Source organism: Glossina fuscipes, unplaced genomic scaffold, assembly GCF_014805625.2.
Source record: "Glossina fuscipes isolate IAEA_lab_2018 unplaced genomic scaffold, Yale_Gfus_2 1, whole genome shotgun sequence".
In the NCBI taxonomy this organism is placed as follows: Eukaryota; Metazoa; Arthropoda; class Insecta; order Diptera; family Glossinidae; genus Glossina; species Glossina fuscipes.
Window position 1 is genome coordinate 611,707 of NW_023998415.1, and position 19,792 is coordinate 631,498.

Sequence of the window (19,792 nt, forward strand, 5' to 3'; positions counted from 1 at the left end):
TTGACAAAATCAAGCGTTGAGATTATGTCCACTGAGAAAGTCGTTCTTGGCAAACGCTGAATTTACTGCTGACTGCAAAGTGACGATGCTGTCTTGGGCAGATCTGTAACGTCTGAAACCAAATTAAAAATTGCTGAGAATATGTTTGGACTCGAGATACCAGTCTAGACACTTTCTCGAAAATTTTAATAAGGGTGGAAACTAAGGCAATACATATGCAGGAATTAAAATTAACTGGCGAGTTATTCCTTTTTCTTAAAATGAAGATTTGGAAGCCGTAAATATTTCTTTTTATCTTAAGAGAAAAATGTATTCTTTCTTATTTCAGGGTTGAGTGACAAACTTTACAAACTTTTTTCTTTATCGATAAAATAAAAAAGTACTTTAAATGATTTAAGAGCAACTTCATCTTTATCAACGCAGAGTAAATTTATGAACAATATCTGGTGGTTGTTCGTTATGCTTTGGCCAACCATCTTTCCTTTTTTTGTTTTTATCTACTTTGGGGATGTCTTCTATACGTGGGGACAAAGTGGTTATTAGCAAGGGTTATAGGAAGAGAAGGGTAGAGAGAGAGGGAGTGATGTTTGTGAACATTCATCTTGAAAATGGTGACACAAGGTGCGTTGGGAGAGGCAACTGCTGGTAGATGAGTTCCTAAATCGAGCGATATGGTTGACGAACAATGCATCGCGGTTGTGCGTTGTATGTTAGGCAGATAACTCCAGAGCGATTGGGTGGGAGCACTGAGAAAAAGACGTGTGGTCCTGTTCAAGGAAATAATTGCCGGACAAATCTCTTTTATCTCCGTAGAACCATTAACGATATACGAAATTTTGTGTAAGTATCTTACTTGTGTAATCCTTAATTAAACATGGAAGCAACGATTTATATTTGTCGCATTGTTCGATTAGCAAATTTGATGGCTGTAAAAAGTTTATTATCGGTAAAGGTTAAGTTTGCTTTTGTGTGACTATGAGTTCAGGGTGTGAAATGTCTCTCAGATTTTTGTAAAATGTGAACTTATGATTCCTCACTTCATGTAATATCTATTTACAGATAATCCACACATAGCTCACAGCATATCGGTGACGAATAAGTTAACACCAAAAAGAAAAAAGATAATACAAAAATTATAAACAGGGTTGCCTGCAGTAATGGAGAATAAGATGTACAATGTAATAAAAGGGATAAGGTTATACTTTCGCACATATAAACTCTAAATGAATTCGAAACGATTATTGTAGGTTAATGCGATTGCCTGAGCCTATATGCATTCTTTAACGCCTGGCACATCTTTTCGCTTTTCCATGAAATCTGTTATAAGAAAATGTGCAAATAAATAAGAATAAAGAAGCAAATATTCTATACCCAATTGAATGGTCTTTACCATTGCAGCTGTTAAGGACGTAGGCGAGAGTAGTCTGTTTTCTTTATTGGCATACATGTATGCGCAAATATTAGTATTTGCATTTAAGTACAAATTAAATCCTTTTTGTTTTACTTATTTCGTACGCTATTGAAATTTTTCCCCTCTCTTTATTATTAATATCAATGTTCATTAGGTGTACTAATGTTGGTAATTCGTCTCTAATATTCAAAATTTCTTTTTTTAAAATCCATAAAGCACATAAATTCACATAAAAGAAAATATACAAGAAATTTTTTTAATTCAACCGTACTTAGCGGGAACCTTTTCATAAATATTCACAACAACATTTTAAGTCTGATATACTTTTCCTAATTCTTGTGTTATGTGATTTGCTTGAGAATGGCAAACAACAAACAAAGTTATATTGCTGGTCTTATTGGCTCATTAGCTGTGGATGACTAAAAAAAAGTTGTACAAAAGTAAAGAATCCATATTCACTTTAGAGTGCTTCTTAAATAAAGTAGCTTGCTGCTAATTGTGGATTTGGTTATGGAGGGATCAGTACCGCTTTTACCATCTTCTTGATTTTGCTTTAATAAGAGTTGAAGCTATCTTTTGATTCGATGTTTGAAACCAATTCATTATTATTATGATAAAATAGGCACTCGAAACAAGTCAAATAAACAACTCCTTTTTAAGTAATCGGGAGTTTTTCACCCTTCCTTCGTGTCCTTTCCTGGTTCTGATTCAATCTTGAAATGTCCTTTGTTGGAAAATGACGAAAATTATATCTTCTTTACTTCTAAGGGCATACTGTTTGTAGTAGCTCTTGCATGAAAGAGAACGCAAAACATGAAATTACATGGTCCAGTACTAAACATTAGACTTGGTGACATATAAAGACTTATTTTTCATGACAGCACTTATGAAATTTGAAGAATAGACATATGCGGTCCAATTTTGGTACACGTAAGTGTTATGTTAAATTACTTTAACGAACCGATCGCTATCGTAAAAATAACAAAATTTGATCTCCTTAAATAGAGAACTAAAAACCTACCTTATCTACGAGCTATCATGTGGGAGGAAGTAGAAAAAAACTGCTCCGTTCGATCCAAATTTTTCAAATCAGTTCGATAGGCCATTAATTTGTAGTATTACGATTTTTTTGCGATATTTTTAAGAGTGGCCAATGTTTTTAATTGAACATATTTTTCAAAATAAGGCGAGGTGTGATCTTAAGAATGGTTCGATTGAGTTTATTCTCAGAAAGGTTTGTCTTTTGCCTAAAACACGTCAGTGTAACAAATCTTGACAAAATATCTCGAAAAACAGAAAAACATATATGGACGTTATACTGCCATACAATCGCAAAGCTTGTAATAAAAAATTTATTTATGGTGAGCCGTTCTGGGCGTCCCTAAAAGCACAGAATTCGTTATAAAAAGAACATTTCAAAAGTCAATAAAGAATTGTTTTGATTAAAAGTTTAATACAGTTTTTAATGGTTTTTGTATATTATTTTTAAACATATTTTCCAAATTTTTATTATTCTTTTTTATTGAGAAATTCTGTAACCAATTCAATTAGCTCAAGTGGCTTATGCATATGTATTAAGTGTTTAGAATCCAACCAACATATGTGCGAATTTGGGAAAAATATTTGTATATCCGGCCAGGTATCGGGCCTAAAGGATATAAAGGCAAGAGATAGATAACAGAGAGATTATTACTAAAAGGCTATATAGTGCAATGAGTAAAACATACTCTACGAAATTCGATTGATTGCCGCAAACGAATAATGCAAGTCCCTCGAAAGGCGGGAATTGGATAATTTGATCTCGGAGCTGAGTATAAGTACGCAGATTTTCCATTAAAGCGTCAACGTTTACACTCCAATAAAATCTTGAATTGATGAAGAAATTTTTTTTATTCATCCTAGAGTTTTATAAAATTTCAGACTTACTCTCCGCTTGGCTTTTTTCTTAAATTTTTTAGTATAAAGTTAACATTTTCTGAGTAGTCCATAATCTTTGAAAATAACTTTGACATCATATCTAAGCCTTCGGGTAAAGTTAGATTATTCGGTATTTCAATGCCTTTCATCAAAATAAATATCTGCTCCAATGTTATGGGATCCTGAGGACGACCTACCGGTGATACATCTAATATAACAATACGTTCCACCCAATTGGGCTGTTGATTAGAGAATATCTGTTGATTGTCGAAATTTGTTAGATATGTCGTATCATCATAAAACCTACATGGTTCAAAGCCAAATACATCGTCGCACGACCACCCATGCCATGACCTAAAACCGCTGCTTTGTTATAACCACGCGCTTGCATAAATTCCAAAATATCACTCGCCATTAATATGGAGTTATGTTCTAAGGTATGTGGAGAGTTACCATGATTTCTAGCATCAACCGTGAATATCTACTGAAAGACAGTAACAGTTAAAAATTTTCTTTGACCATTTCTTCGATCCTAATCGGGGCCTTACCCTTCGATTACTTTTGTGCGCTAGAATACTACCAAGTTTCTTCCAATTAACTTTACTACCGAGCATGCAGTGCATTATTATCAATGGAGGTAAATTCTCATTTGTGTCTGACGTTTTGTGAACGTCATAAGCCATTGAAATCCATCTTTCATTCGAAAACTTAAGAGAGCATCGTACTATATAATTGCGGTTAAGAAGGAATTTTTTTTGAATTTTTAACATTTGATTTCGATTATAATTTGAAGTTTTCGTTGATGTAAAAAATATTTGAAAAAATATTACGCAAACAAAGCAAAAATTCTTACAAAGTTGATATCTTGAAAATTTTAGCTTCTTATCAAATAGTTCGATTAAATGATCATTTCACATGGAATTGCATTGAATTGAAAAATGGGCGAAAACTCGCCATTCAGGATGATTTTTACCAAATATGAGATAGTAATAAACACCAAACGAACACAATTAATTATTTTTATTGTGTGATCGTTGTCCGGGACAGTGAAGACAGACAGTGACAAGATGATCCACGTCATATGTTCGCTTTTGTAATTATGCCATCGTCATTATGGCTTAATAATGAAATAGTCAATGGCTCTCCCCTTCGATAACAATTTCTCTCTCGCTCTGAACTCAATGACATGCGGGTTAGCATATGTATTATGCACAATAAAGGGGAAAGTATGAGTTAGTTAACTCATTTTCAATATTACAACATTTCATATTAAATTAAAAAAAAAAAAAAAAAAATGCATGATTTGAAATGTTTCAAAAATTTTGTCATACTGCACAAAAACAATACCAGCTTAATTAGGTCCCATTTCAATCTAATGCTGGTACTTTTATAATTTCAAACCAAACATTCGTTACTTAAGAGGTGCTGTTGTCTTTCATATGATTACTGAAAAATGTACCGGTCGATAATTTCCGGGAATAAGAAAAGAAAAACAAATTTATTTACGAAAATTCGATACCTTCAAGAGTGAAACAGTCAGGCCAATCAGGTCTTCTCTAACGTTTCATGGTCTATTTTATAGAATTGTTTGTCAGGACCCTCGAAATATACGTTTTAATTTTCGTAATGCCTTTATCTTTGTTAATTAAAATCTCTTATCCTGGAACATACTTTCGAGATACGCAAGCCGTAAATAACCATTGGGGGTCGGATTTGGCGAGTAGGCCAATGCATGCAATTTTTCCATTGACTAATGAAAGTGTGGGTGTACGCGATAACCAAATGGGAAACAGCTTGCTCACGGCCAAATTTGCATGTAAAATACGCAATACACCGTCTTTTGATATGTTTAGGATCTCAGCTCTGTTTCGCAACTTCATTTTGCGATTATCGATTACGTGAGGGTTATCGACGGCGATATAATCGCGTTTAAACTACGCAAACCATCAATAAACTGCTTGGTGTCTTTCAAAGGATGAAAGAATTGCCATGACAATTCTTAAGACAATAGCGAGTTTAAATGGTTGTGTTTTTTTACCGAGCCATTTGTTTTTAATTTATATACGAAATTCGAAGTTTTTCATTCCGCTAATAGCGCCGCTAAAACGTGTAGAGCTGGTAGAAAAATTACCAAATTGACATGAAATTTTGGCGCAGATGTTGGTTGCGTGACGTTTGGCATTTTCAAGAAATGTTATCGATTTCTTGTTACAGGCGATATCTATTTCTTAGTCCTGGAAATTATTGACAGTGTTGCGTTATTTTGAAAGCACTATTTTTTTTATCACAATTCGTTGATAAACTTTTTGCAATCTTCATTAGTTTGTTTAATCACTTCAGGAACTGTTTCAAGTTTTTACCTTTTTTATGATATTGGGCGAAAACTTTCTCCCATTTTCGATGATCAGAGTTTACACAGCGCCCATTACGCTGCACTGCTTTGCATATGCGTCGACATCGTACATGTTTACGTACATTTGAGCGTATAGCTTGCGTGCATTACTGCGACAATGCGCGTAAATAGTTTATTGTGTTCATTTGGATTAATTTGACTTTGCTCTATTAATGCTTTACAGGCTATATGTTCTAGCGCTCTAGTGCATTGTATCACTGCACTAATGCACTTTACATATGCATACGTTGTCTCAAGCTCCGCATTTTATTGGCGGTTAAATTTAAAAGAATCGATTTAATTATTGCTTCAATAAATATCGTTTCCGAAATAAACAAAATAGTCATGTGACACAATTTGAGTGTTCAACCATTCGCAGGCATATTGTAAGAGCTCAAAACAATAAAAAAAATGTATCCATCTACTCTATAAATCTCACAGAAATTTTTTTCTTTTCTTTTCTTCTCTATTAATGGAACCATGTTGCATTCAAGAATTTTAAGAAATGCTTGGTCTTTGGTTTGTTAAATTCTTTTGATTACCATATTTGAAATAAAAAACAGTAGCTTTAAGGAAAATTTGAACATAGTATATAATCGTAAGTACGCAACACGCTTGCATACATTAGAAATTGTATGTGGGTTTTTGTTGTGTGTTTGGGGATAAGAATTAAAGATATTTTACGAAGCCTGAGGAAGAATGACAACAAGCACCGAAAACATGTTAACATGTAATTTCATAACGAAGGCATGTAACATTTGTTGACGTCGCTGCTGCTTTTGTTGATTTGCAAGAGCCTTGAGATGCAAGTTTCTTTGAGTCTGTCGTACAATAAATTTTAATTCCCTAACAGTATTAAGACAAAATATAAGTCTTTACATCTCTCATCTTATCATAGCATTTTCTATCTGTCGCTAAATAGGTTAAAATATCGATCACATATATTAGTCAGTCAGTTATCATGTTAGGTAGTCAGTCAGTCCATCAGCGAGTAAACACAAACAGAACACAATGGCAAGAAGCAAAAGATGACAACACAATGATTTTCGCAGCATCATGAAAGAAACAAAAATAACAATAGACATAAACCGCAAAAGGATGTCAATGTCAGAGCAAGACGAAATAACAGTACAAAGATTTTCATATGTGCCAGTGCCGGTCCTAGACAGATACATGTATAAAACATGCATGCTATTGTTGAATGTATAAAATTACAAAAGTTAAAGAAAGACTTGTCGTGTTTGCTTGACTGCCTAGAATTCTGTATTTGCATAAATTGCTGTAAGTTCTGTAGTTCATGTTAGCTTAGGTGGCCTAGGCACATAAAAATATCTTTATATCTCTTTTTAGGTTATTTGATTGTCACGTCAAAAGTCTTGAGTACGGAAGTGCTGGAGATAACAAGCTGAAAACAGCCTGCATAAAGAAAGGAACAAGAAATTCAATTCAAAATCGAAACTGTAACCATATTGTCAACTGGTAAGGCTCAACAAGTCTATCAGTTGTGTGTGTAGCTTACAACCGTTGTATGCCTGTGCAAATAGTAACTTAGTTAGCTCTTTGGACCATCTCTTAACCTTCTCTTTTCTTATATACATATTTTGCCGAAAGGATATTTTGAATCTTTTCTTATTTCTTAAACCAAATTGCTACTCTTACCAAATCTAAAACATTCTCCAACATTGCTTATTTATATATATATATATATATATATATATATAAATATATGTATCTATATGCTGTATATATATGTTACGCATACTTATCCATTGAAAGTTTCTATAGAGTTCTCGTGCCATTGTGCAAGAACTCGATAAAAGAGAGAGAGCACGAAAGATTCCTTAAGTGGTGCTACGTATGTCGTATACAAGATGTCTTTGTTTCCTTTACACTTGAGCGTATTCAAACCGCAACGAATCTGAGGTCACCGCAATTTAAATTAACATGAATTGTACTGTTGCTGCATAAAAGAATTTAAATTTGGTTTTGTGTTTATGCGAAGCAGGCAGATATATGGGTGATTGCGCGAATTAAATAACAAAAATTATCCATAATCGTGGAAATTTTTGGTATGATTATTATGCCTTTGTCATTCCATTTGTGTTATACTCGTGCATTGTAACAATTTTTAATCAGCACGCGTTTATACCGAAATAAAAAAGTGGCTCAAAAATTTTCTCAAGTCTACATGAAAAAGAAAAATAAAAATATGATTTCAATTCACTCGATGACAATCAATATAAAGTTGAGTGATAATGTATAGTGCAAGAGATTAGAAAGAGTGGGAGTTGAATAATAATTTTATGAAAGAATATATTTGTTATTGAAACTCTCTGTGTAGCGAAGAACGTAGCACAAGGACATTTTTTTTAGTTTGCCTATGTCGGAGTTTCTCCAAATATTGATAAATATCCATACTATATTCTAATCTCGTCTATTAATAGCTTCAATTTTACTAAATAGAATATATACAGTTTTGGACTTCAATCCTTGTTTGAATATAGATCGTCTAGCTTGCTTATCAATATAATTATGATATACTTTCTAAATTGTTTTCGTGCGTTTATCCACTTTTAATCTTTCGCTGTCAACCCATTTGACGATGGTTTGAGTTCAATAAGTTTTAGTAGAGATTCGCAGATAATTTAAGATCAGACTGCGTCGAGTTTCTTTGTGCAAATATCCTTTTCGTACCATTGGGCATTTTTGACTTTAAGAGATTGACAGCATTCAATATTGGATGATTGGATTCTTCGCCACATAGTGACTGCTCAAATTTTTTATGGTTATTAACATCGAATTGTAGATGATTTTTTTCCTTTATCTTTTGAGAAGTTGCCTTACCGTGGTGAACGTCAAAAATATCTTTAGGGCTTACCAAAAAGTTCATTCATGAACGTCTGAATACGAATATTCCAACACTTGACTAGGTTTAGAAAACAGCTGTAAATTCAATTTTGTAGGATTAATTTGTGGTAATATTTGGTTTGCTAACAATACGATGTGAAGGAAAGGTTCAGTAACTTTTTGATTACTGATGATATTTATTTTAAACATGGAGTATATTAAGTCCAGTATAACGTATTTTATTTTATTCTGTTTTTACTCTTTAAAAGAAAAAGATCGCTAGTTCAGCTCGATTGCATAATATTACTTCAATAGAGTTGACTGATTGATTGCATTGTTTTATCTGCATTATTAATAATCGTTTAGAGAGCTTAATAGAAATGTCAATAACAAGCAGAGAATGGAAACTCTACATACAGACTCTGAAGAGAAAAAAGAAGAATACTTGCATTTGTATAGGGAAACCCCTTTTAAGAGTTTTCTTGATACTACAAGTTTAGATTTTATAGGATTCTAGTGTTTCAACGCTCAGAAAGCTGTGATTTGGGAGAAGTGCGAAAAACGTATTTTTACGGTGTACTGCACTTTATACTAAATCACGTTGACAGGTGAAAGATACTTTTCTTTGTTATCGTCATTATTGTTGTTTTTGTTGTTGCTATTATTGTTATTGTTGATATTGTTGCCGAACGCTGACGACGATTGTTTCAAATGCATCGTCAAAGCGTTAAACGAGTTAAGAACAACATCATCATTGGCAAACGTCAACAATAACAATGATGAAGCTTTGAGAGACGGCACCTTGCACGCACAAAAGCATAGATGACTGAATACTTTTCGATACGCAGTACGTATATTGGCAATCCAATCATGTGCTTCTGCTTTGCTCGTCAACTGACAACATGACGACATGACCCTGTTTACCTGCCAGCCAACAAGACTGCCTTTACATAAAAAGCCTTTTGAGACTAAAGTAAATATATATACATATATATGAATTTATATATGCTGAGAAGTGTGTTTATTTGAAATTCTGCGGTTTACGTTCTAATTGAGTTGAACATGCTTTAGCATTTCAGTAAGAGCGCGTTAAGAAGGGAGTGGCGTTCGTGAAAATCTGTAACATTAACATAGTGCGTTTTTGTTTCCATCTCTTGGAAAAGCATAGCGCAATGAAATAAGATGCTAAACCTTATAAGACTTTTCTTTTCTTTATTTAATGTTTTTTTGATATATCTATGCTTGCCCGATAATGACACATCCAATGTTTATTTAATGAGATTGCAATAATTTATTATGTCTACAATTGATTGACGTCGTTGCTGCTATTGTTTCTGTTGTGTACTCTTCTTTCCGCTGTGAGCAATGAAGTACCAAGCGATTACAGTGATTATATTCACACATCATATTTTTAAGACATTTAAGTGATTATTTAAAAGAGCGGAGTGTGTTATAAGAAACTGTGGAGCAGAATATCGGAAACCCACACACGTGACACTTCTTTGCCAATGTTTTTAAAGACAAATTAAAACTTAATATATAATGAAATGTAGTTGATGGTAAGGATGAGGGTAATATTGATAAATATGATGCTTCAGAAAGAAAAGAATAGTGCTAACCCATTTTTTTATTGAAGGTGAATTGTACTTGTTTCTAAACTTTTGCTTGAACACACACAACATTGATAGAAAGCATTTTTTATATTTCTTTCAAAAACTACCTGTGAGAAGAATTAAAAACTTAATGTAAACTAAATTTCTTAAAATCATTTAGGTAATAATTTTTAAAAAATGTACCTTTTTTTCACTTAATTTTATTTCGAAGATCGAAATATGTAGAAAAAGGAGAAAAATAAAAAATTTCTATAAGAAAATTTAATAAAACTTTTCATAAGATGTAAACGGAACTGAATTTTAAATAGAATTTAGAATAGTTTTCATCAATGCTTAAGTAAGTTTATAAAAAACTAAAAGCAAAAACTTGAGCCTCTCCGTACTCCGTAAATATTTAAAGAATTATTTCGATTAAAAAGCTGATAAATTTTTTTTGTGCTTCTTAGTTATCTAGCAACTATGGTTTATTTTCTTTATTACTTACTAAGAAAATATTTGATAAAATGAATGGTCATAAAAAGACTACCAATCTCAGAAATACGAACGTATTGGTATATACTTATATAAAGGCGGATAATTATATAACGATGCTTTTATTTACTGTGGCTACAAAATATGAAGCGATGTAAGCTAATAATATTTAGTTATGGCAAAATGTGAGAATATGGAAATACTATGGAAAGAAACTACTAACCAACAAATATCCTAGAAATGTGATATTTAATGCTTGTTTTCTCAATATATGGGCAATAGAGAGAAATAATAACTTAGTCGTAGAAGTTCGATCGATGCAAGATAAGCAACTATTCATGGTAAAGTTATTATCATAAATTGGTTACACAAGAAATAAATACCATATGTAGGACAAAATCTAATCAAGTGAATACTCCATTGAAAAAAGCGACGGCGGAGTTCATGCAGGACTATCCAGGCATGGTCGAAAATTTCCTCGTTAATAATGTCCAAAGGGAGCAATTAGCTAATCAGTTTTAGCAAGAGCTTATAACAAAATTGAACATATCGTGTTTTCATATCAAAGATGTAGAATAATAGGGAAAGGTTAGTGCGTGTGCATGAATCTTATTTATTTATTTATTTTCTTTTTATACGCTCATGTTGGTCAAAATTATCGTATACCCACCACCATTAAAATCTTTAGCGCCGAATGCTTTTATTTATGGTACCATAAAAAAGTGAATGGGACAAAACTTCAACTTTTAGTTCACTAAAAGGCATTATTAAGAAAAATCAATCCACCACGCCGTGACGTTCCCCATATTTATTTTAGAATTAACGCACTTTTAGACAGAAGAATAACACATTAGTTTGGGGAAAAAGAAATCCATTATTTTTTCGGTAGATGGCTGCACTGATAGATTTTTCGTAAAGTATCGATCAAACAATTTCAGATGTATGCTCGTTGGAAAGGTGACATTTCGCAGTAAAAAAAATTCTTTTGCTGTTTTTTGTTTGGTGCATTCAGTCGTGAGTTACAGCGTGTTAAAAATGGAAGTGAACAAAGAGAAAATTCGGTACATTTTACAGTTTTTCTTTGACAAAGGCGAAAATGCAAGCCAGGCGGCTAAAATTGTGAATGGTGTTTATGGTTCCGATACTGTAACAGCCAATTATGTGCAATTTTGGTTTCGTAGATTCCGTTCAGGAATTTTTGATGTTAAAGATGCACCACCTCGCACAGGTAGGCCGGTCGTCGAAAATGTCGATAAAATCGGAGAAATGATCGAAGTTGACCGGCATGTTAGCAGTCGTAACATCGCCCAGGAGCTAAAAATCGACCATAAAACAGTTTTAAACCATTTACACAAAGCTGGATTCAAAAAGAAGCTCGATGTTTGGGTGCCACACCAATTAACAGAAAAAAACATGATGGATCGAATTTCCATCTGCGAAGCCTTGGCCAAACGGAATGAGATAGACCCATTTCTTAAACGGATGGTGACTGGAGATGAGAAATGGATTACATACGATAACCCTGTGCGAAAACGATCGTGGTCAAAGAGCGGTGAAGCACCTCAAACAGCCAGGAAGGTTTTGCTATGCATTTGGTGGGACTGGAAGGGGATTATTTATTATGAGTTGCTTCCATATGGCCAAACGCTAAATTCTGATCTCTACTGTCAACAACTGGACCGTTTGAAGATAGCGATTGACCAGAAACGGCCAGAATTGGCCAATAGGAGAGGTGTCGTGTTCCACCAGGACAACGCTAGGCCACACACATCTACAGTGACTCGCCAGAAACTTCGGGAGCTTGGTTGGGAAGTTTTAATGCATCCGCCATACAGTCCGGACTTGGCATCAAGCGATTATCATCTTTTTCTTGCATTGCAAAATTTCTTTAATGATAAAAAATTGGAACCTAGGGAGGATTGTGAAAATCGACTACTAGAGTTTTTTTGCCAATAGAGACCAGGACTTCTATGAGAGAGGCATTTTGAAGTTACCTTTAAAATGGCAACAAATCATACAACAAAACGGTGCATATTTGACCCAAATTGGACAATCCGAAGCATGTTAAATAAAGTCCTATAAAGTTCATATAAAAATAATGGATTTCTTTTTCCCCAAACTAATATTATCGTTTGAGGTATGTACAAAAGGGTTTTAAACGTTCTGCCTTGTTTACCTTAGGATTGATATATGTATGCATGAAACCTCAAAAAAGTAAAAGAATTCAAATTGAATAACTTCTAGTTTTTTGCGAGCATGGAGTATTGAAATATATGATCAATTCGAGTTGGAATGATGGAATGAAATAAATTCCATTTGCTGCGCCATCATTGATACCTTTTTCGTGCGGGCATGTAACTAGAATATTTGTTATACAAATAATGTGCAAATAAACTGTTAATAGCTGCTAATTAACAGTGTTATAACTGTTCTGAGGTGCTATCACATCTTATTTCAAATAATTCCGTAGGGACTCTTATTATGCAATTCTTTTTAGTTTATCTTTTAACATCCCGTATGCAAAGGTGACCGAAAAGTTCCCGATTTAAGTAACCAGTTTTTCTTTTTTTTTTTTGAACGTGCGGCTTCGCTTATCAATCTCCTCTCCTTAGTCTCCTCCGAAAATGATGCAATCAGTTAACTAGTTCGCTAACGTTTCGTCAACTTTTTTATAAGACGATTTTTTAAGAACCTCAAAACACCGCCTCATCCTTTAATGGAAATTTTTTTCTTTCGAATGTCCTTGTAAGATTTGTTAACAGTGGCTAGACTTGAAGAATAGACTAAGTGGGGCAGCAGGTTTAGAATCTATTCATCCAATTTTCCCATTGTAGCCATCAACTAGGGAAACTGTATTTCTGTTCTACTACATGCAAATGCGACATACAGTACGCGATCGGCTTTCTTTTGCCTGAATTTGGACAAACATGATTGTTTGGACATATTAAAAGTTTCTGCTGCCTCTCCAAACTTAATCACAATTTTAACGATAGTTTTGTCACTGCTTATAGTTTTCGGTCGTTCCGAACGACGACGTTTTAATTCGCCGACCTAATATGCTGTTTAGATTACATTTATTAACAATTTCTTTTCAGTGCAAGTTCACGACAGATAAAATGAATTCAATTCAATGCTTACTTAATTTATTTTTTGCAAAGGTAAGCAAAAATATTTCCACCATAACTGCCGTCGGTGACATTGAGCAATACATATCCTTGGGAGACCCATATAAATATTCTTCTTGATTCGTTCTTAATTAACCAAATTTTCTTATTGAATTAATTGTTGTTCCTTAAAAAAAATTTGAAAAAAGCGGTTCCAGAGAGGGCATACAAAAAAAAAAAAGTATTTCCAGAATTATGCTAACAGCTAACATAGCTAGCTACATCGCTTTAAATTGGAGGAGATGCAATTAAAGTTGAAAAGGTTACTTTTGACAATTCTCAGTAATTTTTCGAATAAAGCACTCACGAGAGTCATGTTAACATTTTATTTAAATCGACGATAGCAGAATAGTTTTGCATTAAATAATTGACATCCCCAAGATTCTTCGTAAAATAGACACGTTGTTTTTACTTAATGGTAGGTGTTTTTATAATGTTGTTTTTCCTCTAAATCTTTATGATCTCTCACATAAAAAAGTGTATATAAAATTTTTATTTCACTTTACTCTTAAACAACTCAATTATTTAATTAAAATGAGTTGAAGTTTCCCATTGATTTATAATAATAAAAACCCATTTAAAATAAATTTTTATACCCATCACCGAAAGACGGGGGACGTATTCATATTGTCAAAACGTTTGCAACGCTCAGAACTGAATCGATTTAAGCGTGTCCGGCCACCTGTACGTCTGTGTAACCATTGTTGCGAACATTCTCCACAAAAATGAAGCTATGGACTTAAAATTTGGTAGAAACACTGGAAACTTTTTCGCACAGGTTGGGATTTGAAAATGGGCCAAATTGGCTAAAAGACACACCTACAGTATCTTGTGAACTGAGAGAACCTCTGTGCAAAGGTTGGTTTTTGCTTATTACTCATAAACTCAGATAAAATTCGATCGTATATTATAAGGACAATGCTTTAGTACCTGTACGAAATTAGGAAAAGTTGACCACGTCTAGCCAATATTATAAAGTGTCAAAATTAAATTTTTCTTTTAATGCTTATCTTACGCGCATAATCAAGATTTAAAAACCCCCTAGAGTACATAAATTTTTGGCCACATACCGATTCGGAATACACTTAAGAATGCCTGTCTGTTTGTCTGCCTATCCAATTGTCCAACTATATAGTACCTATGGTAAACGTCATCCCGTTCGCAAAAATTAAAATATGACCTGTAAATTTTCAAAAGAGTTTGAAAATAACGCAAACCGGCCAAAGAACACGTCCACAACGCCCACACGTCTATATAATCGAATACCTTTGCTTTCTGTCCCTCTGGCTTGTTGCTCATAAACTGCAACATATACATGATAAAATTTTCCACAATAGTATTCAACAAGAGTATCAAAAATCAGCCACGCCCTTATTATAGAATATGCAAAATTATATTTTTCATTTTTTCAATCTCTAATAGGATAACGGTGATGGATAAAATATATTCGGTCGTAACTGAACATAATTTTCATATTTGATTTCTTTCATGTGGGGACGCGAAAGAGAAAATTTGAAAATTACGGAAATATAATGACAGTAATAATATATAACGTAAATAAATCGAGACAATCGAGACGCAATGAAGCCAAAGAAAAAAAGAAGTAACAGAAAGCTAATTAAAACAAGTATTTATATATGGTTCAGTACAACAGCGACAATGCGTTACTTGTACTCTTATATCTAAATGGATGTTTTAATCAAAAGAGCCCACATACAAAAAAATAAACAGTTTTTCAATAGAAAGAAATATTTATTTGTAACATATGTATGCTTCTCTCTCGCTCTCTCTCTCTCTCTCTCTCTCTCGTTCTCTCTAAATGTAGTTTAAAAGCATACATATAAGCATGCATTAAGCATTTAGTGTAATCACATACAACGTTTCATAGCCGTTGTATAACTTTAACAGCTCATTAATTGTTTGTTTTATTATGATACTCGAAAACACTCCCGTGCATCAGAGGTTTTTAGATTACCTCCGCCGCGGTTTTTGACAGTCCCTTTGTACGGTACGTGGATACCTGAACATGTGCGAAATTATGTTCCTAGATATGATAAAAAACATTTTTATTGGCTCGTAAAATGTATTTATGTGGAATTTCTGTATACATGCATATGTGTTAAATGCCTGACTCTTGATATTTCTTAATAGAAGTGCCACTTATATGTATAGTACTCTTGTACATCTCTCCGTTATATTCTGTTCTATTTTATTCTGCTCAGTACATTTCAAGTAGCAATTATAACTGGATTTTTTAATACTTTTCTCTTAATGTAAATGACTCTTATGCGTTTTTCATGTTGTTATTATTATTATCTATTATTTATTTATGTATTTATTTATTTATTTTTTTTTTTTGTAACTTATTTAATAGCATATGAAATAATGCATAAAAAATTCCTTGTTAATCGTTTCTATGTCAAATTTAATTAAGGAAGCGATAATTTACATAAATACTATTAAATTTAAATTTGAAATAAAGTTACAATTTTTAAGAACGTTTATCCTTAGCGGCTAACCTTTTTGATAGCTTTGCTTTCTCTTTAATTATAGTCGTTTGGTGATGCGTCTGTTTCCTGGCTTGTTGATTAATTAATAGCTTGGTGGTATTGCTATGCCTTACCATACATGTCGTCGTTATTGACTAGGTCAGGTGAGAATTTAAAATGGAATTCATTTAAATGATTACAATATAATGGGAACTTTACGTATGAGAGAGAATGTTCTTGTCCGTTTTATCTGGAAAAATGTTACCTGCCACTTTTTTAATTGTTTGCCGTAAATTATTCACGTACAAATTTACTAAGTGCGACGTTAAAGGAACACTATTGAAACTTTTATTCAAAATTCACAGACATTGGCCTCAATTTCAATTTTTTCAATAAAAATTAGTAAAAACACTATGGTGGAGCACGGCTCATCATTGAATACCTTACGTCATCTTACAGTTATTCTTATATGTGTAAACTTTTTTTTATTAAAATAATGGCTTATATGGGAAACGGCCAAAAAAGTGGTCCGATCCGAACCATCGTCTATAGCGTTCGTCCTTAGGCAAATGCCCGTCATTGTACCCAATTTCGTCAAAATGTTTACAAAATTTGCGCCCTTTCGTTTGAATATAAGAAAACAACAAGAAAATGCGGGCAGAGGGACAGACGAGCTTAGATCGATTCAGAAAGAGATTCTAAATCGATTGGTATAATAAAAGGTGAGTCTATCCCAAGTACTTTTGCGTGTTGCATACATCCGTACAAACTCCATACACCCTGGTACCACAAATGGCGTAGGAAATAATTATTAATTGCTTGCATGTATTTTTATTATATTTTCATTTGAAAAAGGGATATATTGAGAAAAACTGATGCAATATATGTTAATCAGAATATTTTCTATCTTTTTCTACAACATTTTCCCAACTCTCTGGCAACATGGCGAAGTGGTAATTACAAGGCGCTATGTTTGGTGAGTACGCTGGGTGCGACAGAATTTCCCATTTGAACTGCAACAAGGTATCCTTGACAACTCCTTGACAAAGTGTGGCTGAGCGTTGTCATCCTAGGGGATGACTTGCGTCTCTTAGCCGTTGTTGCTGGCCTTTTTTGTAACAATACACCATTCAATGGGTTCAACTGACGGCGCTAGACATTTGCAGTAACAGTTTCATTTGTTTTTAGCTGCTCGTAATGCACTACACCTTGCTGATCCCATCATATGCACACAAAACCTTATGGTCATGAATATTCCGTTTCGGCATTCATGTGTATAGCTGTCCTGGATTAACCCATGATTTTTTGCGCTTGGGATTGTCGTAGTAGGCCTGATTTTCATCGCCAGTTACAATACGATACAGGAAACTCTCCCTTTTTTATCTGGTAAGCAATGAAACAGCGACGTTGAAACGGTTCGAATTAGCACATCCAGCCAATTTGCCTGGTAGCCATTTTCCCTCTTTTGGATCGTTCCCATCGCATGAAATCGTCTAGAAACAATTGAGTCACCAACTGGTAGCGTGTCCGGAAATTATTCGAGAACTTGAGCTGGGTTTTCGTCCAACAAGCCCTGCAGTTCATTGTTTTTGAACTTGGTTGGTGCTCCAGGCCATTTTTTTCGTTGACATCAAAATCACATCATCGTTGAAGTCGTTGAAACCAAAATTGACAATTGGGATATGATGGAACAGCATTACCGTAAGCTTCTGAAGGTGTTTAGTGGGCTTCAAATTAAATAGCAAAACTAATGAAAGTCGAAAATGCAATATTGAGCGCTCCGTGATTAGCGTTGGTGTAGGCTGTTCTTCTAGGTGAGAAAAGGTATAATTTATCGAATTTAATCATTATGTACAACGGTATTTTCCATTTTTTCATAATTTTAATCGGCAGAAGCTGTCTATCAAAATTAACGCAAACACCTAATAAATAAATTGCGAAAATAACTTTATCTTGTATATAGAGTTTCAGTCGGGCCATGCAACTATATCAAACAATCAATGACAGAATCGAAATGTTATTAAACAAAATGTGATGAGTCCATCCCTCAATAAAAAATTTATTGAGTCAATAAAGGGCGTAAAGTGTGCAATCCAACTTTGACAATTTTTGATGAAAATATTAAGGTAACAGTGCATTACGAAATTGTTATAAAGCTAATGGAGAAAGTCTCTTTATCTTCTGTTCATTCGAAGCTTTTATTATAATAAATTTTAATCATTTTTTAGATGATTTATAATAGATTTGTTAAAAAAAAGCTGTAAATAAAACTATGTATGTTTTATTATTAATCTTGAACAAATATTGAAAGATAGCAACCGTATGCAAGAAAATGATTTCTATCTTTAGGTTATCAGAAGCTACATACATACAAGGTAGTACAAATAAACATTTTTATTGTAAAATAAAAAATAAATTTCCAGAAAAGTCTTTATCGTATACTTGTTTTACACTTTTTTAATTTTCACCCGTATATTGTTTTGATACAGGATGAAACAAGTAAAATGAAATAAAAAAAAAGAGAGGAAAAGATAAGGAAAGAAAATCAACGCAAGATTCCGGAAGAAGTCTGCTTTAAAAAAAAAAATTTGAAAAATGTATGAAAATAAATGTTAGCAAAGGGAGTGTACATATAAATATGTATATAGTAAACTGGATGATAAATGCTCCAGTTTGTGTTTTTATTGTTAAAGATTAATTTTCACATTTTGAAAAATAAATTTTGCAATAAATAACAATAAACGACGACTCTGCTGGTTTATGCTATTCATCGAAATATCGCAAAAAATGTCTGAATAGTTTATTTCTACCGGCATGTACATATATATTTATGTATTATGTACGTATACATATATATTGTATTTACATATATATAAGTGTGCTATTTATTACCTACGTATACAAATAATTCTAAACGGTTTCATGGTTACGAAGATGGAAAATATTATTAAATCCACGAATATATAAATTATTCCTTGAATATTAACGTTATTTGAATGCGCTCACTTAACGAAATTTCTTTTGTAACAAAAAAAAATTGCGGGCATAAGTTTTTCTGATGACGTTGACCATTTAACTGCCTTCGATACAATAATCCTTATTAATTTCTGCATTCAATTGATATTAAGATGACACAAGTAACCACATAGGACAAGACAACAATAACAAAAGAAACTAAATTTCGATGCTCTATAATAGTGGGCGTGGCTGATTTCTTTCATTTTCGTAGAATTTCAAGCGAAATTTTTTTCAATTTGGTAAATTTTTATTAAAATGAATAACGCAATACACTATTGTATTATGTAATCTTATCTATCATGTAATTAGCATAAAATTTCACAGCGTAAAATAATTTATTTTCTTACACGGGTCAATGAAGGGTGAAAATAGGATTATTTTGTCAAAATGTGCAACACCTAGAAGATAGCTTCAGGAATTCCATAAAGTATATAATTATATATTAAAAAACCTAGTGAAAAGTCAACATA

The 19,792-nt window shown here is 33.1% G+C and overlaps 1 protein-coding gene across 1 annotated transcript; it reads right to left on the minus strand.

Annotated features, from left to right (window-relative positions):
• Positions 1-2,920: 2,920 nt before the first annotated feature.
• LOC119632055 (protein ABHD11-like) lies at positions 2,921-4,011 on the minus strand. Its single transcript, XM_038024747.1, has 5 exons — positions 3,877-4,011; positions 3,636-3,809; positions 3,338-3,567; positions 3,139-3,276; positions 2,921-3,059 (listed from the first exon to the last, which is right to left on the minus strand). Exons 1-5 carry the CDS (start codon positions 4,009-4,011, stop codon positions 2,921-2,923), a joined length of 816 nt encoding a protein of 271 aa, XP_037880675.1.
• Between the last annotated feature and the right edge of the window lie 15,781 nt (positions 4,012-19,792).

Bases quoted from the DNA above. Each gene is read 5' to 3' on its own strand.
- LOC119632055 (XM_038024747.1), bottom strand. From the start codon at position 4,011: ATGGCTTATGACGTTCACAAAACGTCAGACACAAATGAGAATTTACCT. The intron at 3,568-3,635 runs GTAGGTTTTATG...TCTAATCAACAG, and splicing joins TGTATTTGGCTTTGAACCAT to CCCAATTGGGTGGAACGTAT. The intron at 3,277-3,337 runs GTAAGTCTGAAA...CATCAATTCAAG, and splicing joins AGAAAAAAGCCAAGCGGAGA to ATTTTATTGGAGTGTAAACG.